General features: G+C 47.3%; 6 protein-coding genes across 6 annotated transcripts; 2 read left to right on the forward strand and 4 right to left on the reverse strand.

Moving 5' to 3' along the window:
- Window positions 1–1,738: 1,738 nt before the first annotated feature.
- Window positions 1,739–2,491, reverse strand: N7511_002720 (uncharacterized protein; the record flags this gene model as incomplete). Its single annotated transcript, XM_057125145.1, has 1 exon — window positions 1,739–2,491. One exon carries the CDS (start codon window positions 2,489–2,491, stop codon window positions 1,739–1,741), a length of 753 nt encoding a protein of 250 aa, XP_056987304.1.
- Window positions 2,492–3,848: 1,357 nt separating this feature from the next.
- N7511_002721 (uncharacterized protein) lies at window positions 3,849–5,087 on the reverse strand (the record flags this gene model as incomplete). The annotated part of the gene is made up of 2 exons (XM_057125146.1): window positions 3,849–4,953; window positions 5,032–5,087. 2 exons carry the CDS (start codon window positions 5,085–5,087, stop codon window positions 3,849–3,851), a joined length of 1,161 nt encoding a protein of 386 aa, XP_056987305.1.
- Window positions 5,088–6,101: 1,014 nt separating this feature from the next.
- Window positions 6,102–7,054, reverse strand: N7511_002722 (MFS general substrate transporter; the record flags this gene model as incomplete). The annotated part of the gene is made up of 2 exons (XM_057125147.1): window positions 6,102–6,704; window positions 6,785–7,054. The coding sequence occupies 2 exons, from the start codon at window positions 7,052–7,054 to the stop codon at window positions 6,102–6,104; spliced, it is 873 nt and encodes a 290-aa protein (XP_056987306.1).
- Window positions 7,055–7,615: 561 nt separating this feature from the next.
- N7511_002723 (zinc-binding alcohol dehydrogenase family protein) lies at window positions 7,616–8,644 on the forward strand (the record flags this gene model as incomplete). Its single annotated transcript, XM_057125148.1, has 1 exon — window positions 7,616–8,644. One exon carries the CDS (start codon window positions 7,616–7,618, stop codon window positions 8,642–8,644), a length of 1,029 nt encoding a protein of 342 aa, XP_056987307.1.
- Window positions 8,645–8,858: 214 nt separating this feature from the next.
- N7511_002724 (uncharacterized protein) lies at window positions 8,859–10,661 on the forward strand (the record flags this gene model as incomplete). Its single annotated transcript, XM_057125149.1, has 1 exon — window positions 8,859–10,661. One exon carries the CDS (start codon window positions 8,859–8,861, stop codon window positions 10,659–10,661), a length of 1,803 nt encoding a protein of 600 aa, XP_056987308.1.
- Window positions 10,662–11,196: 535 nt separating this feature from the next.
- Window positions 11,197–13,756, reverse strand: N7511_002725 (uncharacterized protein; the record flags this gene model as incomplete). Its single annotated transcript, XM_057125150.1, has 5 exons — window positions 11,197–11,314; window positions 11,376–11,897; window positions 11,961–12,652; window positions 12,714–13,609; window positions 13,663–13,756. The coding sequence occupies 5 exons, from the start codon at window positions 13,754–13,756 to the stop codon at window positions 11,197–11,199; spliced, it is 2,322 nt and encodes a 773-aa protein (XP_056987309.1).
- Between the last annotated feature and the right edge of the window lie 316 nt (window positions 13,757–14,072).

Here is a 14,072-nt window from a genome sequence, read left to right on the forward strand (position 1 = left end):
TCAGAAATTCACTTTGGGTATCAATAGCCTGAATTCACCCAAACATGAGGTCTGTAACAGTATGTCCTACACGTTTGACATCAAACATTGGAAAAAAACAAGGAATTCGTCTTGTTCGACATCCTCGCCGAGGCGCCTAAAAAGCAGACTTCCGCTTAGTCTTCAACCTCCAATGCGAGAAAGGAATGTGGGTCCGGATAAATGAATTCTCGCTTGCTGCTGTTCAAGCACATACATATGCCGTACAGCCCGCAGAGGGGACTGATACAGTCGAACCCACTTCAGACATTGACAGCAGCCTCAGACACGTGGGAAGATCTTTACTTCTGGAGTCAATATAAGATACCCTCACGTTCCACTCCCGTACAGGAAGATCAGGATCCCGCTCACAGGGCCTATTTGGGTTTGGCGTCATGCTGCGCCCCGCTTAGCTTGCCATTGAGTTTACGAAAATTTGAAGCCTTAACAAGTATCCAGGATGTTTCACACTTGTTTCTCTCTGTTTTGCCTCCCTGGATGGTTTCGAGTGTGATTCGAGTCTGAATATTGAGAACAGCTTCGTCGCAGAACTTGAGACGCACGTTTCGCAGTCGGATTTTGACTTTGTCTGTTTCACAAGTGTATCGTGTTATCAAGCTTGGTGTTTTCAGCCAGCCATGATGTGGAGTAAACAGAATGTAGCTGGACCCAGGTTCTGAGACAACGATTTTTGAGTTTGTGCAATAGATAACTGATGCCCCACTAGTCGTCAGCTGATTATGAGGAATGTGTGGTATAGAAATTATTCGAGTCTTGATGCGCTTGATTAAAGATTTCATGCCTGAGCGAGAGACTATATTTCATGAGGAAGTATGAAGATATCACTCACGACATGATCGCGGGGGCACTGTGCTCAAGTGGCTAGCTGTCGGTCCTATATTGCGGCAGTAGAGTGTAGCTGGCTATCTATTGTTCTAGAGCTTGGGCCAATTTTGCCAGATTCAAAAGGGAAATGCATTTTGCCACGTGATTATGATGTGTCCTTGGTTGCCAGTTGATATTTCACGGTATCGCCTACTTGGTTCTATGTAGAATAAGCGTCTGTTGACTGGGGATTATGATCATGACAATGAAGTTGTTCAAGATGGACAACTTGGCCCAGTTAGTATGAAGAATGTGTCCAAAATCACGTTTTATATTGCAACTGAAGAACACAAGGCTGAAACCCTTTTCAAGGTGGCGTATTAAGCCGACCCTGTAAGCACAGATCTCAATGTGGCTAAGCGAAACTACACCAGGGCCTATCTCATCCACAATCAAGGTGGCAATCACTCAACTCCGGACTTTGGGGAATTATAATATGAATCTTGTTCGTGCACAATCTTTTAAGTAGGCCATACTGTCTGGTGTCAGTGTAATTAAATCAGAAATTAGTAAACCACACCCGATTTCACTCAAAGTCATCAGTAGTTCTCACCAGGCTGGTATCCACCTCTAGCTTTGATAGCCTATATTGGGTTAAATTCGAGTTTAGGGCATCGAGGGCGAGTATGTTATTAAGTATTGACTGACATATTTACCTTAATCGACTATGATAGACGAAATATCTTTTATTATACAATACTCGCACTTGCATCTCATGAAATAAATGGATTCGCCGAAACATGATTTATAAACATTGATATCATAACAAAAAGTACTACTAATCAAGACACCATACATAACGATCGTTATACTGAGCAAAGAACAATGGAAGCACTCAACAGAGAGCGTCAATACCTGCCCGCTTCACATGGTTGATGATAGTACTGCAAGATTCGTGAAAGCGCGCCTCAGTGATGTTGACCTGGGGATCACTGACAGCATACAGCTCCCTTTCCTTCAGATCAATAAAAGCCTCAAGCGCTAAAACGGTTGATAACTCCCGAAGCATAAGACAGAGAGCAAGATACGGCGTAAACATGGCACCGCGAGCATTTGCGACAGAGAAGTTATCCTCCAGAGCCGAGATAAAGTCGCTGGTATTATCGAAATCGGCCCGTCGGGTATTGAGAAATCTCATCATAGCAGGTTTCAAAGCTCTATGATGCTTCCCGCTGAAGTGCTTCTTGGTATTCGCCATAAAGGCATCTGCCAGGTACACATCATTGCCGTAGCCACGAATCTCAAGATAGAACTCGTTGCTTACGCTCAGTTCGAGCCATTTGGCGACCTGGCATGACAGCTCGTGCCATTGCTGTCGGGTGGGATCACTGCGCGATGGGCGGGGAAGACTTGCGTCGATCAAGAGGTGGAGATTGTGGTCTGTCAAGATGTTCACCACTTCGTCGTACCAGTCGTCGAAGTCCTCTGCATCCTCCAGGCGGGGCGAGATCTTGGGCAACACGACCGGGTCAACATCGGGTAAACCTGTGGCCTGATCGACTGTCACTTGATACCAGTTCCGGTCGCGTGAGGCGCCTGGACTGCCGAGGCTCCCGTTTGTTCCGTTGGCATGGGGTGGAGTGAACATGGTCTGAGACTCGCGCCCAGAACGCTGAACGTTTTCAGATGGAATTGTGGCGACGGATACAGGTACTTCTTATTTGACAGGCTGCTATTTGCGATGTCTTGTAATTGAACAGCGGGGGATGGGATTGGAGAGACTTGAAATGAGCATTCAATTTTTTGGGGAACTGATTTAACGTGATCAGGTGGCTGAAACGTGACAAATTGGGATGGCTGGAGATCGGGATTGTGCCACCGAAAACCCAACTTCGCGGGGAGAAGTCGACAGGTTCAAAACTTGCGCTACGTGTTAAATTTCAAGGGCCGTACATTGAATGATGAAGCTCGCTTAGGCATCACAGTGGAATACTGTAGTGCTCCCCTGGTAAACTTCATTCTTTCGCGCTTTCTCAATGAAAACTCAACGTTTTCAACTGATAACATCACGAATGCTCGTTGTTCCCAGGAAATCCAAGTGCAGCGCGAGGTGCTAGAGTGGGCCCTCGACGCGTAATTTCATACAGTAAGTTTACAGTCATCACAGCGTATAACCGACTATTTTTAGCAAATGGTGCGTCCTTTGAACATATCAAGCTTGATCCTGGAGTCGAATTTGGTGTGCAGAGGACGGACATGTATATACTTCAGAGTGTCTTTATCCCTCGCAGGTCTGACTCCTGAATTAATGGTAGTTTGCCTACCGAGCTTGATTTTCGTAAGACTCCACTTCTGCAGCCTATTTTGATTCGCTGTCTATCAGCTATTGCCTATATTTCATACTGCCGTGCAAGCTATGTTTCCATTCGGCAAGTTCAACCTTCTGCGCCTGCCATCTCATGGTCAATACACATAAGGCTGGTTCCTCGCTTTGGCGCCAGATAGCGGGTAGACCCGCACCTAACGCCCATGGAACAGGATGCCCAATGGAGCTAATCGACGTTTCATCTTGTAGATCTTCTAACGGGGGAAACTGTCAGCAGTAGTAAATTCACACAAATCAATGCCTCATTCAATTATTCGAATTTGAGGTTAGGGAATTTGTCGATTGCAGACCGGATCAAAAGTCTTCAGAAGCGTCCTCGTCACCGTCTGCTTCACAATTAAAATACTCGCTGGTGGGTTGTGAATGTTCTTCTGGCTTGAACAGGTTATTGAAAATCACAACTTGTACATCTTTTGAGCGGAATTAGCGAGAAGACGAATGCTAGCTATATCAAGGCAAATCTCTATGAGCTATGACCCAGGATACCGCCAGTATTGAAATTGAACCGATGATCAAAACAAAGGCCACTTGCCCAATATTAGACACATTGGAAAGACTCCTCTCCCTAATGAATTCCACACTCCTGGGCACAGAATTCTCGGCAAATCTCTCGATCTGTTCATATTAGCGACCAAACCCCGCCTAATCTGATTCGTAAACCACTAACCTCTTCACATGCAAGGCGAATAGATAGAAAATTCGGATCGTTAGGGTCACTCTTCTGTTGAATCCGCTGAGCATAACGACAAAAAATGCTCTTCACACTGTCAAGGTCTTTACTTGACTGAATCATCAACTGCAACGCATCTCCCTTCGTGATCTTGACATTTCGATGAAATATTGCTGTATTCCGAAAACACAACTCAAGAGTAGCCAAAGCCATAGCTTGTGGAATCGCGCAGAAGTTGAACACGCTTTGCTCGTGCAAGCCTGCAAGATAGGAAACACAATCACGGACATGTTCCAGAGCATTCAATATCATCTCAGAGCTGCAATTAAGCGCATTCTCGGTGTATTTGGGGTCGAATAGGTCTTCAAATTGATCAACATGCTTAGACCAGATTTCTTTTGGCCAGAATCGACGGCCGTCGTCGAAGTCTTCACGTAAGTCTCGGATAATGTTGTTCTTTTGCAACAGCAGTCCCATGGATCTGTACAGGGAGTGGTTCATCAGGATTGGATCAGCTAACTCGGCCTGAAGGAACAGCTGCGTCAGACCTTCGCCAACGATCCCGGCTACATGCCAGCAATAGAGATTGTATTCCTCAATAGTGCCGACGCTGATGTCACCTCTCGCAGCCTTTCGCGCGAAATCGCTCATGCCGTTTCCCATCTTCTCGGTGACATCCTTGATGATCGTTTGGTAGGGCTCGTTCAATTTCTTAAACTCAACAATCACACTGTCAAAGTGAACCAACAGTTCACGGTCCTTTTCTTCGGGACGATTGCCGGTAAATGTCCAGCCAGTATGATCCAAGTGGTCTTTGAAGTTTCGTAGGAGCGGTTCCTTTATATCGAGAGGGATTGAGGTGTCGTCTTCAATTGTATCGAGCCCGCGAAGTATCAGGTAGAATACACACACGGGAAGTAGTAATTCAGGATGAAGCTCTTTGACCACAGCGCTGAAGCTGCGACCGGTTCGATCCAAGAAATCAAAGCAGATTTTGGCTGTCGATGACTCTTGGGCTTTGTGTCTCTTATGAACAGGACTTTGACGTAGTTTCCTGCAGATGATATCAGCGCGGACTAGATAGAAATCATCGGAGGTTTAAACCACGTTGTAGACTTGCCAGTTGACCAACACTCCCAGCTGCTTTGGATGAAGCGCAAAGTAAAGAGCGTCCGATGCAAACCTCATGATTATAGGGGAAAAGCGCTCGTACGTAGTAGGAGACTAAAACTTCGCCCTTGCCCCTGAGATATCATATACGTGCAGTCAACTTGACCAGGAATTGGGTGTAGATTGTTGCCCGAATCCCGATCGCCCGTTTTGTCCGCGCGAAGATCTTCTGGCAACCATTATTTATCTTAAATCGGATTTCGGGAATTAAACAAACGCTCATAGAGCAGTCTAAATCACACGGACTGGTTCTTTAGCATCTTCCAGTAATCACTGCCACAATTCGGTGTATTTTCATAGGGTGAACCGGTCCTGAATCTTTATCCACTTTCCTGAGGATGTCTAGCTAAGCTCGGAGTTTCTGCTTGATGTGATAGGGTAAAAGATATTGTGTATTAAACCTGTAACTGCTCCGCATTTAGCCGCAATTAAATTTGAATGCCCGTCTAGTAAACGAGTGCTCTCCGTCGAAGAGAGCCTTCGTCGACGATTCATCGTGTCGAACAGTCTTCCCGCCTTGAGCCTTGATCGAATCCATCCTCATTAAAAGTAGAGAGCAAAAGGGAACGGCGCACAAAGAAGAACCAAGCCAGCTGGAATCATGAGAGCCCACCGAATACCTAACTGACTGAACGCCTGACGCACCAGCAACGGAGCCAGCGCACCACAAATAGCCCGTGCACAAATACACACGGTCAAAGAAGGAGCCGCAAAAGCAGCATAAGAGTCAACCAAATAGTTGGTCGATCCGATGGTAATCAACACCACTCCAAATCCAAATGGAACGCCAGCCGCAATGCTCCACGCCCAGTGAATATCAGGACTGCTGGTCCACGCAAACCAGAATAGTCCCACAGCGAGAGCAACATTGCCAATACAGCAACCTGGTAAGCGGGCATCCGTGGGAGCGGGTTCCGGGTACAGATGCTTCAGTAATCTGACATATTGTCGATTATGCCAAATTTGATATACAACGAACCATAGAGTTATAACCACCAAGCCGATGAAGGATAGCCCACTCATGCCGGGGGTTCACCCACGGGCTGGTTCATATAGGATTAGGAAGGCCGCGAAGGTCAAGTATAGTGTTCCGAAAACTAGAGCTTGATATAGGGCAAGGAGCAGAATGATGAGCTCATTACAGGCGAGCTGAAATGGTTGAAATGCAGATAGCGAGCAAAAGCGAGTGGTTGAGATGTTGACGTTGGCAATTCCGGATACGTATATCTTGTCGGTCAGTTCAGTAAGTCGCTGAGCTCGGAGGCGGAGCAAAACTGGACTGTAAGTCTCCAGAAGCGCGATTAATAGGACTACACAGGCAAACCCCGAAATGATTGCGTTGAGTTCCATGATGCCTCTCCAGCCCGTCGCCTCAGCTACAAAGCCTCCAATCAGGGGTCCCATTGCGAGAGCGAAAAGAGGCACGAGTGCGTAGACTGTAATGGCCAAGCCTCGTTGCTTTGCAGGGAAGATATCTGCAATTACGGCTCCAGAATTTGTTAATGGTGCCGCACCGAATGTGCCACTACATAAACGTAATAGCAGTATCCAAGTCACACTTGGGGCAAAACAGATAGCGATATTGAAGACGACATATCCTGTCGTCGAGAGAATAAAAATCGGTCGACGTCCATACTGTTCTATTGTGAAGTAATCAGTGAGTGTAATAAGGTGCTACTTCGTCGGAGCATACCTCATGCTGGGGCCCAGGTGACAGGGCCCAGCGTGAAGCCGACCAAGAAGAGGCTTAATTCCAGTGTGGCAATATCCTCACTTTCACCGAGTTCTTGGACAATCTGTGGGATGCCAATTGCGTAGGAGCTAGAGATGAAAGCTACAGAGAACGTCATAACCCCGGAAATGCAGCATAACATCCATCGAAATTGGCATGACCACTGTAGTGGATCGTGGGGGTCATCGCTCCCGAAAGTGAACCGGTAGGGCTTTTCGACTATACCCTCGCCGGGATAGTCGTATGCACTCATTTTATCGCTCAACGTTCTATTTTTTTGGTTGATCTAAGCTTTGTATAAAGATGAAAGATCTTGTAAGAGTGGAGCATAAGCTTTGTCAAGCGCCACGGGCCGAAAAACTTGAAAGCTTGTGAAATAATTGTCCGAAAGCCGAGTAGCAGGGAATCAGTCTGAGCTATGCTTCGGTTCATTCTTATCAGTATGGCAACTCAAAAGACAATCATAACATGCCCATTCGAAGCGAAAGATCTTAACCCCGAAAACTCCGGTTAGGTCCGCCTAGGCCCGTTAAGTCCCGGGATCAGTCGATCTCCGGTGAAGCTCAAACCCTCCGATTTCTTTGTTTCAAAATGACCCGAGCAGGGATGGTTCCAAGAATTCTGGGAAAACTGCTTGTATTTAATATGATTACGCGCTGAGATGTTGGTGGCGTTAAGCGCGCCAGTCTTGCGACCAAGCGAAAGGTGCACTCTAATCATACATATAAAAGATCCGACTCCATTTGGTTGAATACTTGAACTTTAGTAAGGGCATAACTGCTTCCTATTCACTACTCCACTTAACCATCACAATATGAACCGATCCCTTTGGCAAGACAAGGCAGGTGAGCCAGGAGTCATCCGAGAGACTCCAGTCCCTTCCGAGATTGCCGATGAAGAGATCGTGGTCAAAGTCCATGCCTGGGCAATGAACCCAGCAGATTTCATGGTCCAGGATATTTCTCTGCCATTCATCACATATCCCCTCATTTTGGGCGAGGATATCGCCGGCACCGTTGAAAGTATCGGATCAGCAGCCGCTACCAAATTCAAACCCGGTGATCGGATTCTCGGTCTAGCCCTCGGTGCAGCCGTGGCAAAGCCTGAGCAGGGCGCGTTCCAGGAATATGTGGTCCTCGATTGCAACATGGCGTGCAAGATCCCAGATAGTCTGTCTTTTACCGATGCATCTGTCTTCCCACTGTGTATTGCGACTGCTGCGCAAGGCTTGTTCTCCAAGGAATATCTCGGACTCCCGTTCCCCTCGACCACCACCGCCTCGACCAACAGAGGCACATCCATTCTCATCTGGGGCGGCAGCTCAGGTGTCGGCAGCAATGCCATCCAGCTCTGCAAGGCGGCCGGCTTTGAGGTTATCACAACATGCTCGGCTCGCAATGTTGAGTATGTTAAAGGCCTTGGTGTAGATAAGGTCTTTGACTACACCGATGAGCACGCTATCGATCAAATCATCGCTGAGATAGACAAGGGCGAGTGCGTTGGTATTCTCCAAGCGGCGGGTGATCCTAGTCCCTCCTGTCAGGTCGCACACAAGTCCAAGCAGACATTGCGGGTAGCTGCGACCAACCCTGTTCCCGAGGGCGCCGCCCTGGATGATGTTGAGCCCAAGATGATATTTGCCTCTGGAGGTGCTGTCATTTATCATGAAACCAACCCGGCTACTTTTGCGGGTTATTTGCCCGAAGCTCTGTCCAATGGCACTTACAAGGTTGCTCCAACTCCAGAGACTGTACCAACCAAAGGACTTGAAGGGATTCAGACGGCTTTGGATATTCTCAAGAAGGGCGTCTCGGCAAAGAAGCTGGTAACACTGGCAAATTAGACTGTTAAACTGTCTCTTTGTGCTTTTGTTTCTTTTTATGCAACTCTGCTATAATTTTCAGATAGCACCGTGAAAGATTGGGCACAGACCAGGCTTTTAATTAACTTTCATCAATCAATAGTAGCATGCCATATTGAGAGATTCTTTCTTCGGAAAGTCCTGGTATTCTTTAAGTGCGTGATGTAAGGAATAACTTAACTTATATGATTAAAACATGATTTTCTTTCGAATTGTCCTGAATAATGACCCTATACTAGAGTTTGTAAAAGTCCATCCAAGACCTTGCCTGTGGGTGAGTTGCGAGGTGTCCCCGACAGCCCGCAGCCCGAGGGTCTGTGGATGTTCATGGGTTACCGAGATTCCAACGAGAGAGCGGCTCGATTCCGCATCAACACAACAGCAGACGAATGTCATCACGAGTAATGCTGTTCATGCCACCCACAGCATCACTGAGTCTGCTAAACACATACGCTCGGCCTTTTCCCCAGATGGGTTCCTGATGATGCTAGAGATGACAGAGAATATTCCTTTTATTGATATCATCTTCGGGCTTTTCGAGGGATGGTGGTTATTCGATGATGGGCGGTGCCATGCCATTGCTCCGCCATCCCGATGGGAGCGTGATTTGCAGTCAGGCGACTTTGGTCATGTAGAATGGACAGATGGTAGCCTTCCCGAGAACGAAATTCAAATGGTCATAATTGCCATGGCCAGTGGACCTCCTCATGAGCACCTTCCTAAACCTCTTCCCAACGTCAAGTCCAGTGAGGTGGGCACTGATGAGGTTCGTGAGGTGGAAGTGGCCAAATACGTTGAGACCTACAGACAAGGCTTTGAAGCGCCCTCTCCAAGCTACGAGATTTCATCAATTGACTACCCCCGGGGCCACTGCATTGTTCTCACCGGCGCGACAGGCAGCCTTGGATCTCACCTGATGGAGAAGTTGATTCAACAGAGCGATGTTCGGCACGTCGTGTGTGTCAACCGTCATAGCAGTACACCTGTCGCAACACGTCAGCAACAAGCTCTATCGTCGAGGGGTATCACTTTGTCCGCATCGGATCATTCCAAGCTTCGCTTCATTGAGACCGACACGTCGAAGCCCCAATTAGGTGTTTCAACCGCGGAGTACGAATGGCTTACACAGAATACCACGCATATCATTCACAATGCCTGGCCCATGTGCGGAAAACTGCCTGTTAAGTCATTTACAGCACAGTTCGAATCATTGCGGCAGTTAATTAATCTCACACGGGACATTGCCTCCCAACGTCCGAAGGACTTCCAGGTGGGATTACAACTTATCTCGTCGATTGGTGTCGTTGGCCACTATCCCCTATGGAGCAATGGGATACACGTTCCTGAGGAGCGGATGGAGATCAATTCCGTGCTTGGTAATGGGTACTGCGAAGCAAAATACGTCTGTGAGCGCATGCTCGATGCAACCCTGCACCGCTATCCGCAGCATTTCCGGGTCATGACAGCGCGGCTTGGCCAGATCGCTGGCTCAGAAACCAGCGGGTACTGGAATCCCATTGAGCATCTTTCATACCTGGTCAAATCGTCCCAGTCATTGCACATTCTTCCCAGCTTTGAGGGTACACTATCTTGGGTTCCCGTCAATCATGTAGCGGGGACATTGAAGGATCTTATTATGGCAAACGGTGCTCCGCATCCTTTCTACCGTATCGACAACCCGCTTGGTCAGTCATGGGCTGATATGATCCATGTATTGGCTGATGCGTTGGATATCCCCAATGAGAATATCATTTCATTTGACCGTTGGATCCAACAAGTTCGTCGACCCCCGTTAGCCGTAGAAACGGAGAACCCGGCGGGACGTCTCGTCGATTTCTTGGATGATCACTTTTTACGCATGTCCTGCGGTGGCTTGTTGTTGGATACTACCCATACCCAGGAACACTCTCCAACGTTCGCTAAACAGGGACCCGTCAGTGCTGATGTGGCTAGAAAGTATATTCAAGCTTGGGAGGATGTGGTATTTCTTCATTCCTGAATCTGAGAAACGGTTATGGTTCTTTCCGTTCGATGCTTCCATATCATATTTCGACGTAAAAAGAGTTCATTGTGTTGAAAATTTAAATTTGAATTTGAATTTCATTATCTCCTTTTGGCTCGAACATGTTGATTGAATATTCGTACTTTATCTGCGCCTGCTGTAGAAAAGCCAAAACGTAATGCAAAATTTGATTCTCGGTGCAGCTTTTACATGAATTCATCTTAATATTCGTATAAAGAAATTCCTTCTCTCGGTCGATGAGCCTGCAAGTATCATGCTTGGCTCCTAAATTACGTCTCGCAGGACTACCCTGAGATTGATTTAAAAATTAAGCACTATTCGACCCGGGGGCTATGTACAGGGCTTAGATTGTCACTTGAATGTCAGTTCAGTTACGAGATGGTAAAAAATGACTCAGTCGGATAACATATGTGGAACAAATTCAGTGAAATTGAAACTACAAGTAACTTGAAATAAATTGCAATACTATCTATCGACAGAGCAGTACATGGAATGCCAGTTCGTCACAGCTTTAGCCTGTATCGCTGCAACCACTGTTGTTGCAATAGTTAGCGATGACCTTACAGCTGTTGGATATCTTGGCCGATCCACATCGCTTGATGCCATGGTCGTCATAGAGATCGGCGAATCTAGAAAGGATAGAAATCAGTAAAGTTGCGCAAAGCATTGAAGAAAAACCAATCAACTTACAATGTCTTGAGCTGCTTTCCGTTCAAATTGATGTAATCATCATCTGAGTCACACTTGTACTCAGCGATACAGCCATATCCAACGGAATTTTTATAATGTCTCTTGGTGTGACCGATGTAGACGTCATCATCGTCGTATTTGTCGTAAGCCTTCTCACACCAGCTCTTCATATCACCACCAATGCCAGTTCCACAGATGCTGGAGCCCTTAGGACTCCAGTCGGACGGCTTTGGTGTGTCGGCGGTTTTGGTGCTGGTTGTGGGCTTGCCGGCGGGATAAGTCTCCGTCAATACGGACTTTGGATCGACATTCAGGTGGCTTGTTATTTGAGTTGGCCAGATAACTAGCACATCGTGGGTCATTGTGGATGTAGTAGGACCGAATGACGGCGCATCCTCGGTTGTGGTAGGGTTGGCTGGGATTTTGGTGTACCCGCATTCATCGCCTTTGGTTCGGGTTACGAGCATTGTCTCGATCGTTCCAGATGTGCAGATGCATGATTCTGGGCTACCTGGTTCTTGTCTAAAGTTCGTGTTGTTAGATGGTTCTGACTTTTTTATTCTGTTTGACTGGATCTGTTCTTACCTTAGACGACAAATGGACGTCTCAGCCTTCTTAGTTGTTGTGGAGAATGTTGTCGGTGTGGAGGTGATGGTGTCGGACGTTTTATCAGTTGTGGCCTTTTTATCTGTCGTGGTTGTTGCACCGGTTGTTGCATCGGTTGTTGAAGTCGAAGTCGAAGTCGATGATGAAGTCGTGGTAGTTTTCTCTGATTCAGAAACAGTTGAAATAACGTACGAGAAACAAAGGTTGATCGCAGCTTCAGATGTGGTAGTCGAGGTAGAAGATGTGGAGGTCTTCGTCGAGGTGGTTTTGTCGTCGGTTGTGGTTGTCGTTTTACTATCATCTGTTGTGGTCGTCTTCTTGTTATCATCTGTGGTGGTATCATCATCAGGATCATCGTCAGAGGGGTCGTCAGATCCCGAGCCTGAAGGACTTTTAGGTGCTGAAGGAGGAGGACTGGGTCCCCCGGGTGCAGGGTTTCCAGATGGAACCCAGCCACCACCAAGACCCCAGTTCTTAAGCGTTGGACACAGTATTGGGACAATACAACCACCACTACCTCCCCCTCCGGAGTTTGTTGCTCCGCCGCAAAGACTACTTAATGCTTTCGCACAGCCCCATGCAAGGGTTGGCTTGGAGCCCTTCGAGGTAGTGACGGAGGTAGCTGTAAAGATGACACTACTCGTGTCTTTACCTTTGGTGATATGAATGGTCTGGTAACTTTGTTAGTCTTTTGAATGGCAAAATGAGGGTAAGTGTTGCATGGGTACTCACTGTTTGAGGGATGAGCAAAGCCTCGGTTGTGGTATGGCCGCCAGTTGTGATAGGTACCATAGATGATACAACCGTTGAATCAGGGTTGGACGATGAGGATTCAGTAACAGTTGGGGATCGTGTTTGTTCGGGCGTACTTGAAGGTGAAGCAGAGCGTGATTCAGTTCCATCTTGGGAGCTCGTGATTTCCGATTGAGTGGGTTCTGGGGTCCGCGAATGACTTGGCGATTCTGTCTTTTGAGATGCATTGGACGACTTAGGAGAACTTGAACCGGTTTCCTCTTGGGAGCTTTCAGCACTAGATTGACTCGACTGAGGACTTCCTGATGGGCTTGATGACTGTGTCTGCTCGGGCTTCTTTGAAGTCGTAGTGGACTTTGATTGAATTCCGACTTGGGAAGTTCCAGTACTAGATTTAATTGCCTCGGGGCTTCCCGATGGGCTCATGGAAGCTTCCGCGGAGTTTGATTTTCCAGCACCCTGGGAGGATGAAATCTCAGATGAAGTACGCTTGGTACTCTCTGAACGGCTCTGATCCTTGGAACTTTTGCTCGCAGTTTCCGGTTGAGCTTGGGTACTGGGAGTATTGTAAGGGGTCGTTGTTGGACTTTGATTCCCTGGCGCAGAATTTGTAGGGTGATCAGATGAACTGAAGCCGGAATTGGGGGTATTTGATGACTTGGGCGAGTTTGATAGACTCTCAAGAGACTCAGTTGACTGTCTGCCCTGACTGCCTGCACTGGGAGAGGCTGATGGGCCCTGGCTGGACGCCAATGATCCCCGGGAACTAGGGTAGACAGACGAAGAAGGTGTAGAAGTGGATTGGGTATCTTCACGAATCCATAAAAGCTTGGTGACAGTCTCTTCCTGAGACATATCTGCCTCATTTGCGCGAACTTTTGATAACTGTTAGTTCATTCTTTTGCTGAGGATAAGCTACGAGACCAACCTGCATGGCCGCCCTTCAAAACAGCATTCGTAGCTTGAACGGGGTATGTCAACGCAAGCGTCGCCGCTAGGATACTTCCAACAGAAAGCTTCATTGTGTTGACTTCGGACTTGATGATTGACTGTCAGAGGGTCATTGTTCAAAGGTCTTATATGGTGGCTCCCCGATTGCTCCAGGGAAATGTCCTATCCGGTTATGTCGCCCAGTACGCATAGTTTCATGTAGATCAAGATATCCAACCAATCAGACAACTTTGTAAAAGAAAAGGCCCCGATACAGATCTCGAGGCTCTGAAGATGGAACTATTTTTGGCCATGTTTGGCCCCATTGGCCCCAATCCATAGTCCACTGGTTTTCAGCTTCTTAATTGGAAAGCTTGTTATCCCGCACTGCTTCTGTATTGCTCAATC

The sequence above is a fragment of the Penicillium nucicola genome (genome assembly GCF_028828085.1).
Source record: "Penicillium nucicola strain IBT 29836 chromosome Unknown utg000002l, whole genome shotgun sequence".
NCBI classification, from domain to species: domain Eukaryota; kingdom Fungi; phylum Ascomycota; class Eurotiomycetes; order Eurotiales; family Aspergillaceae; genus Penicillium; species Penicillium nucicola.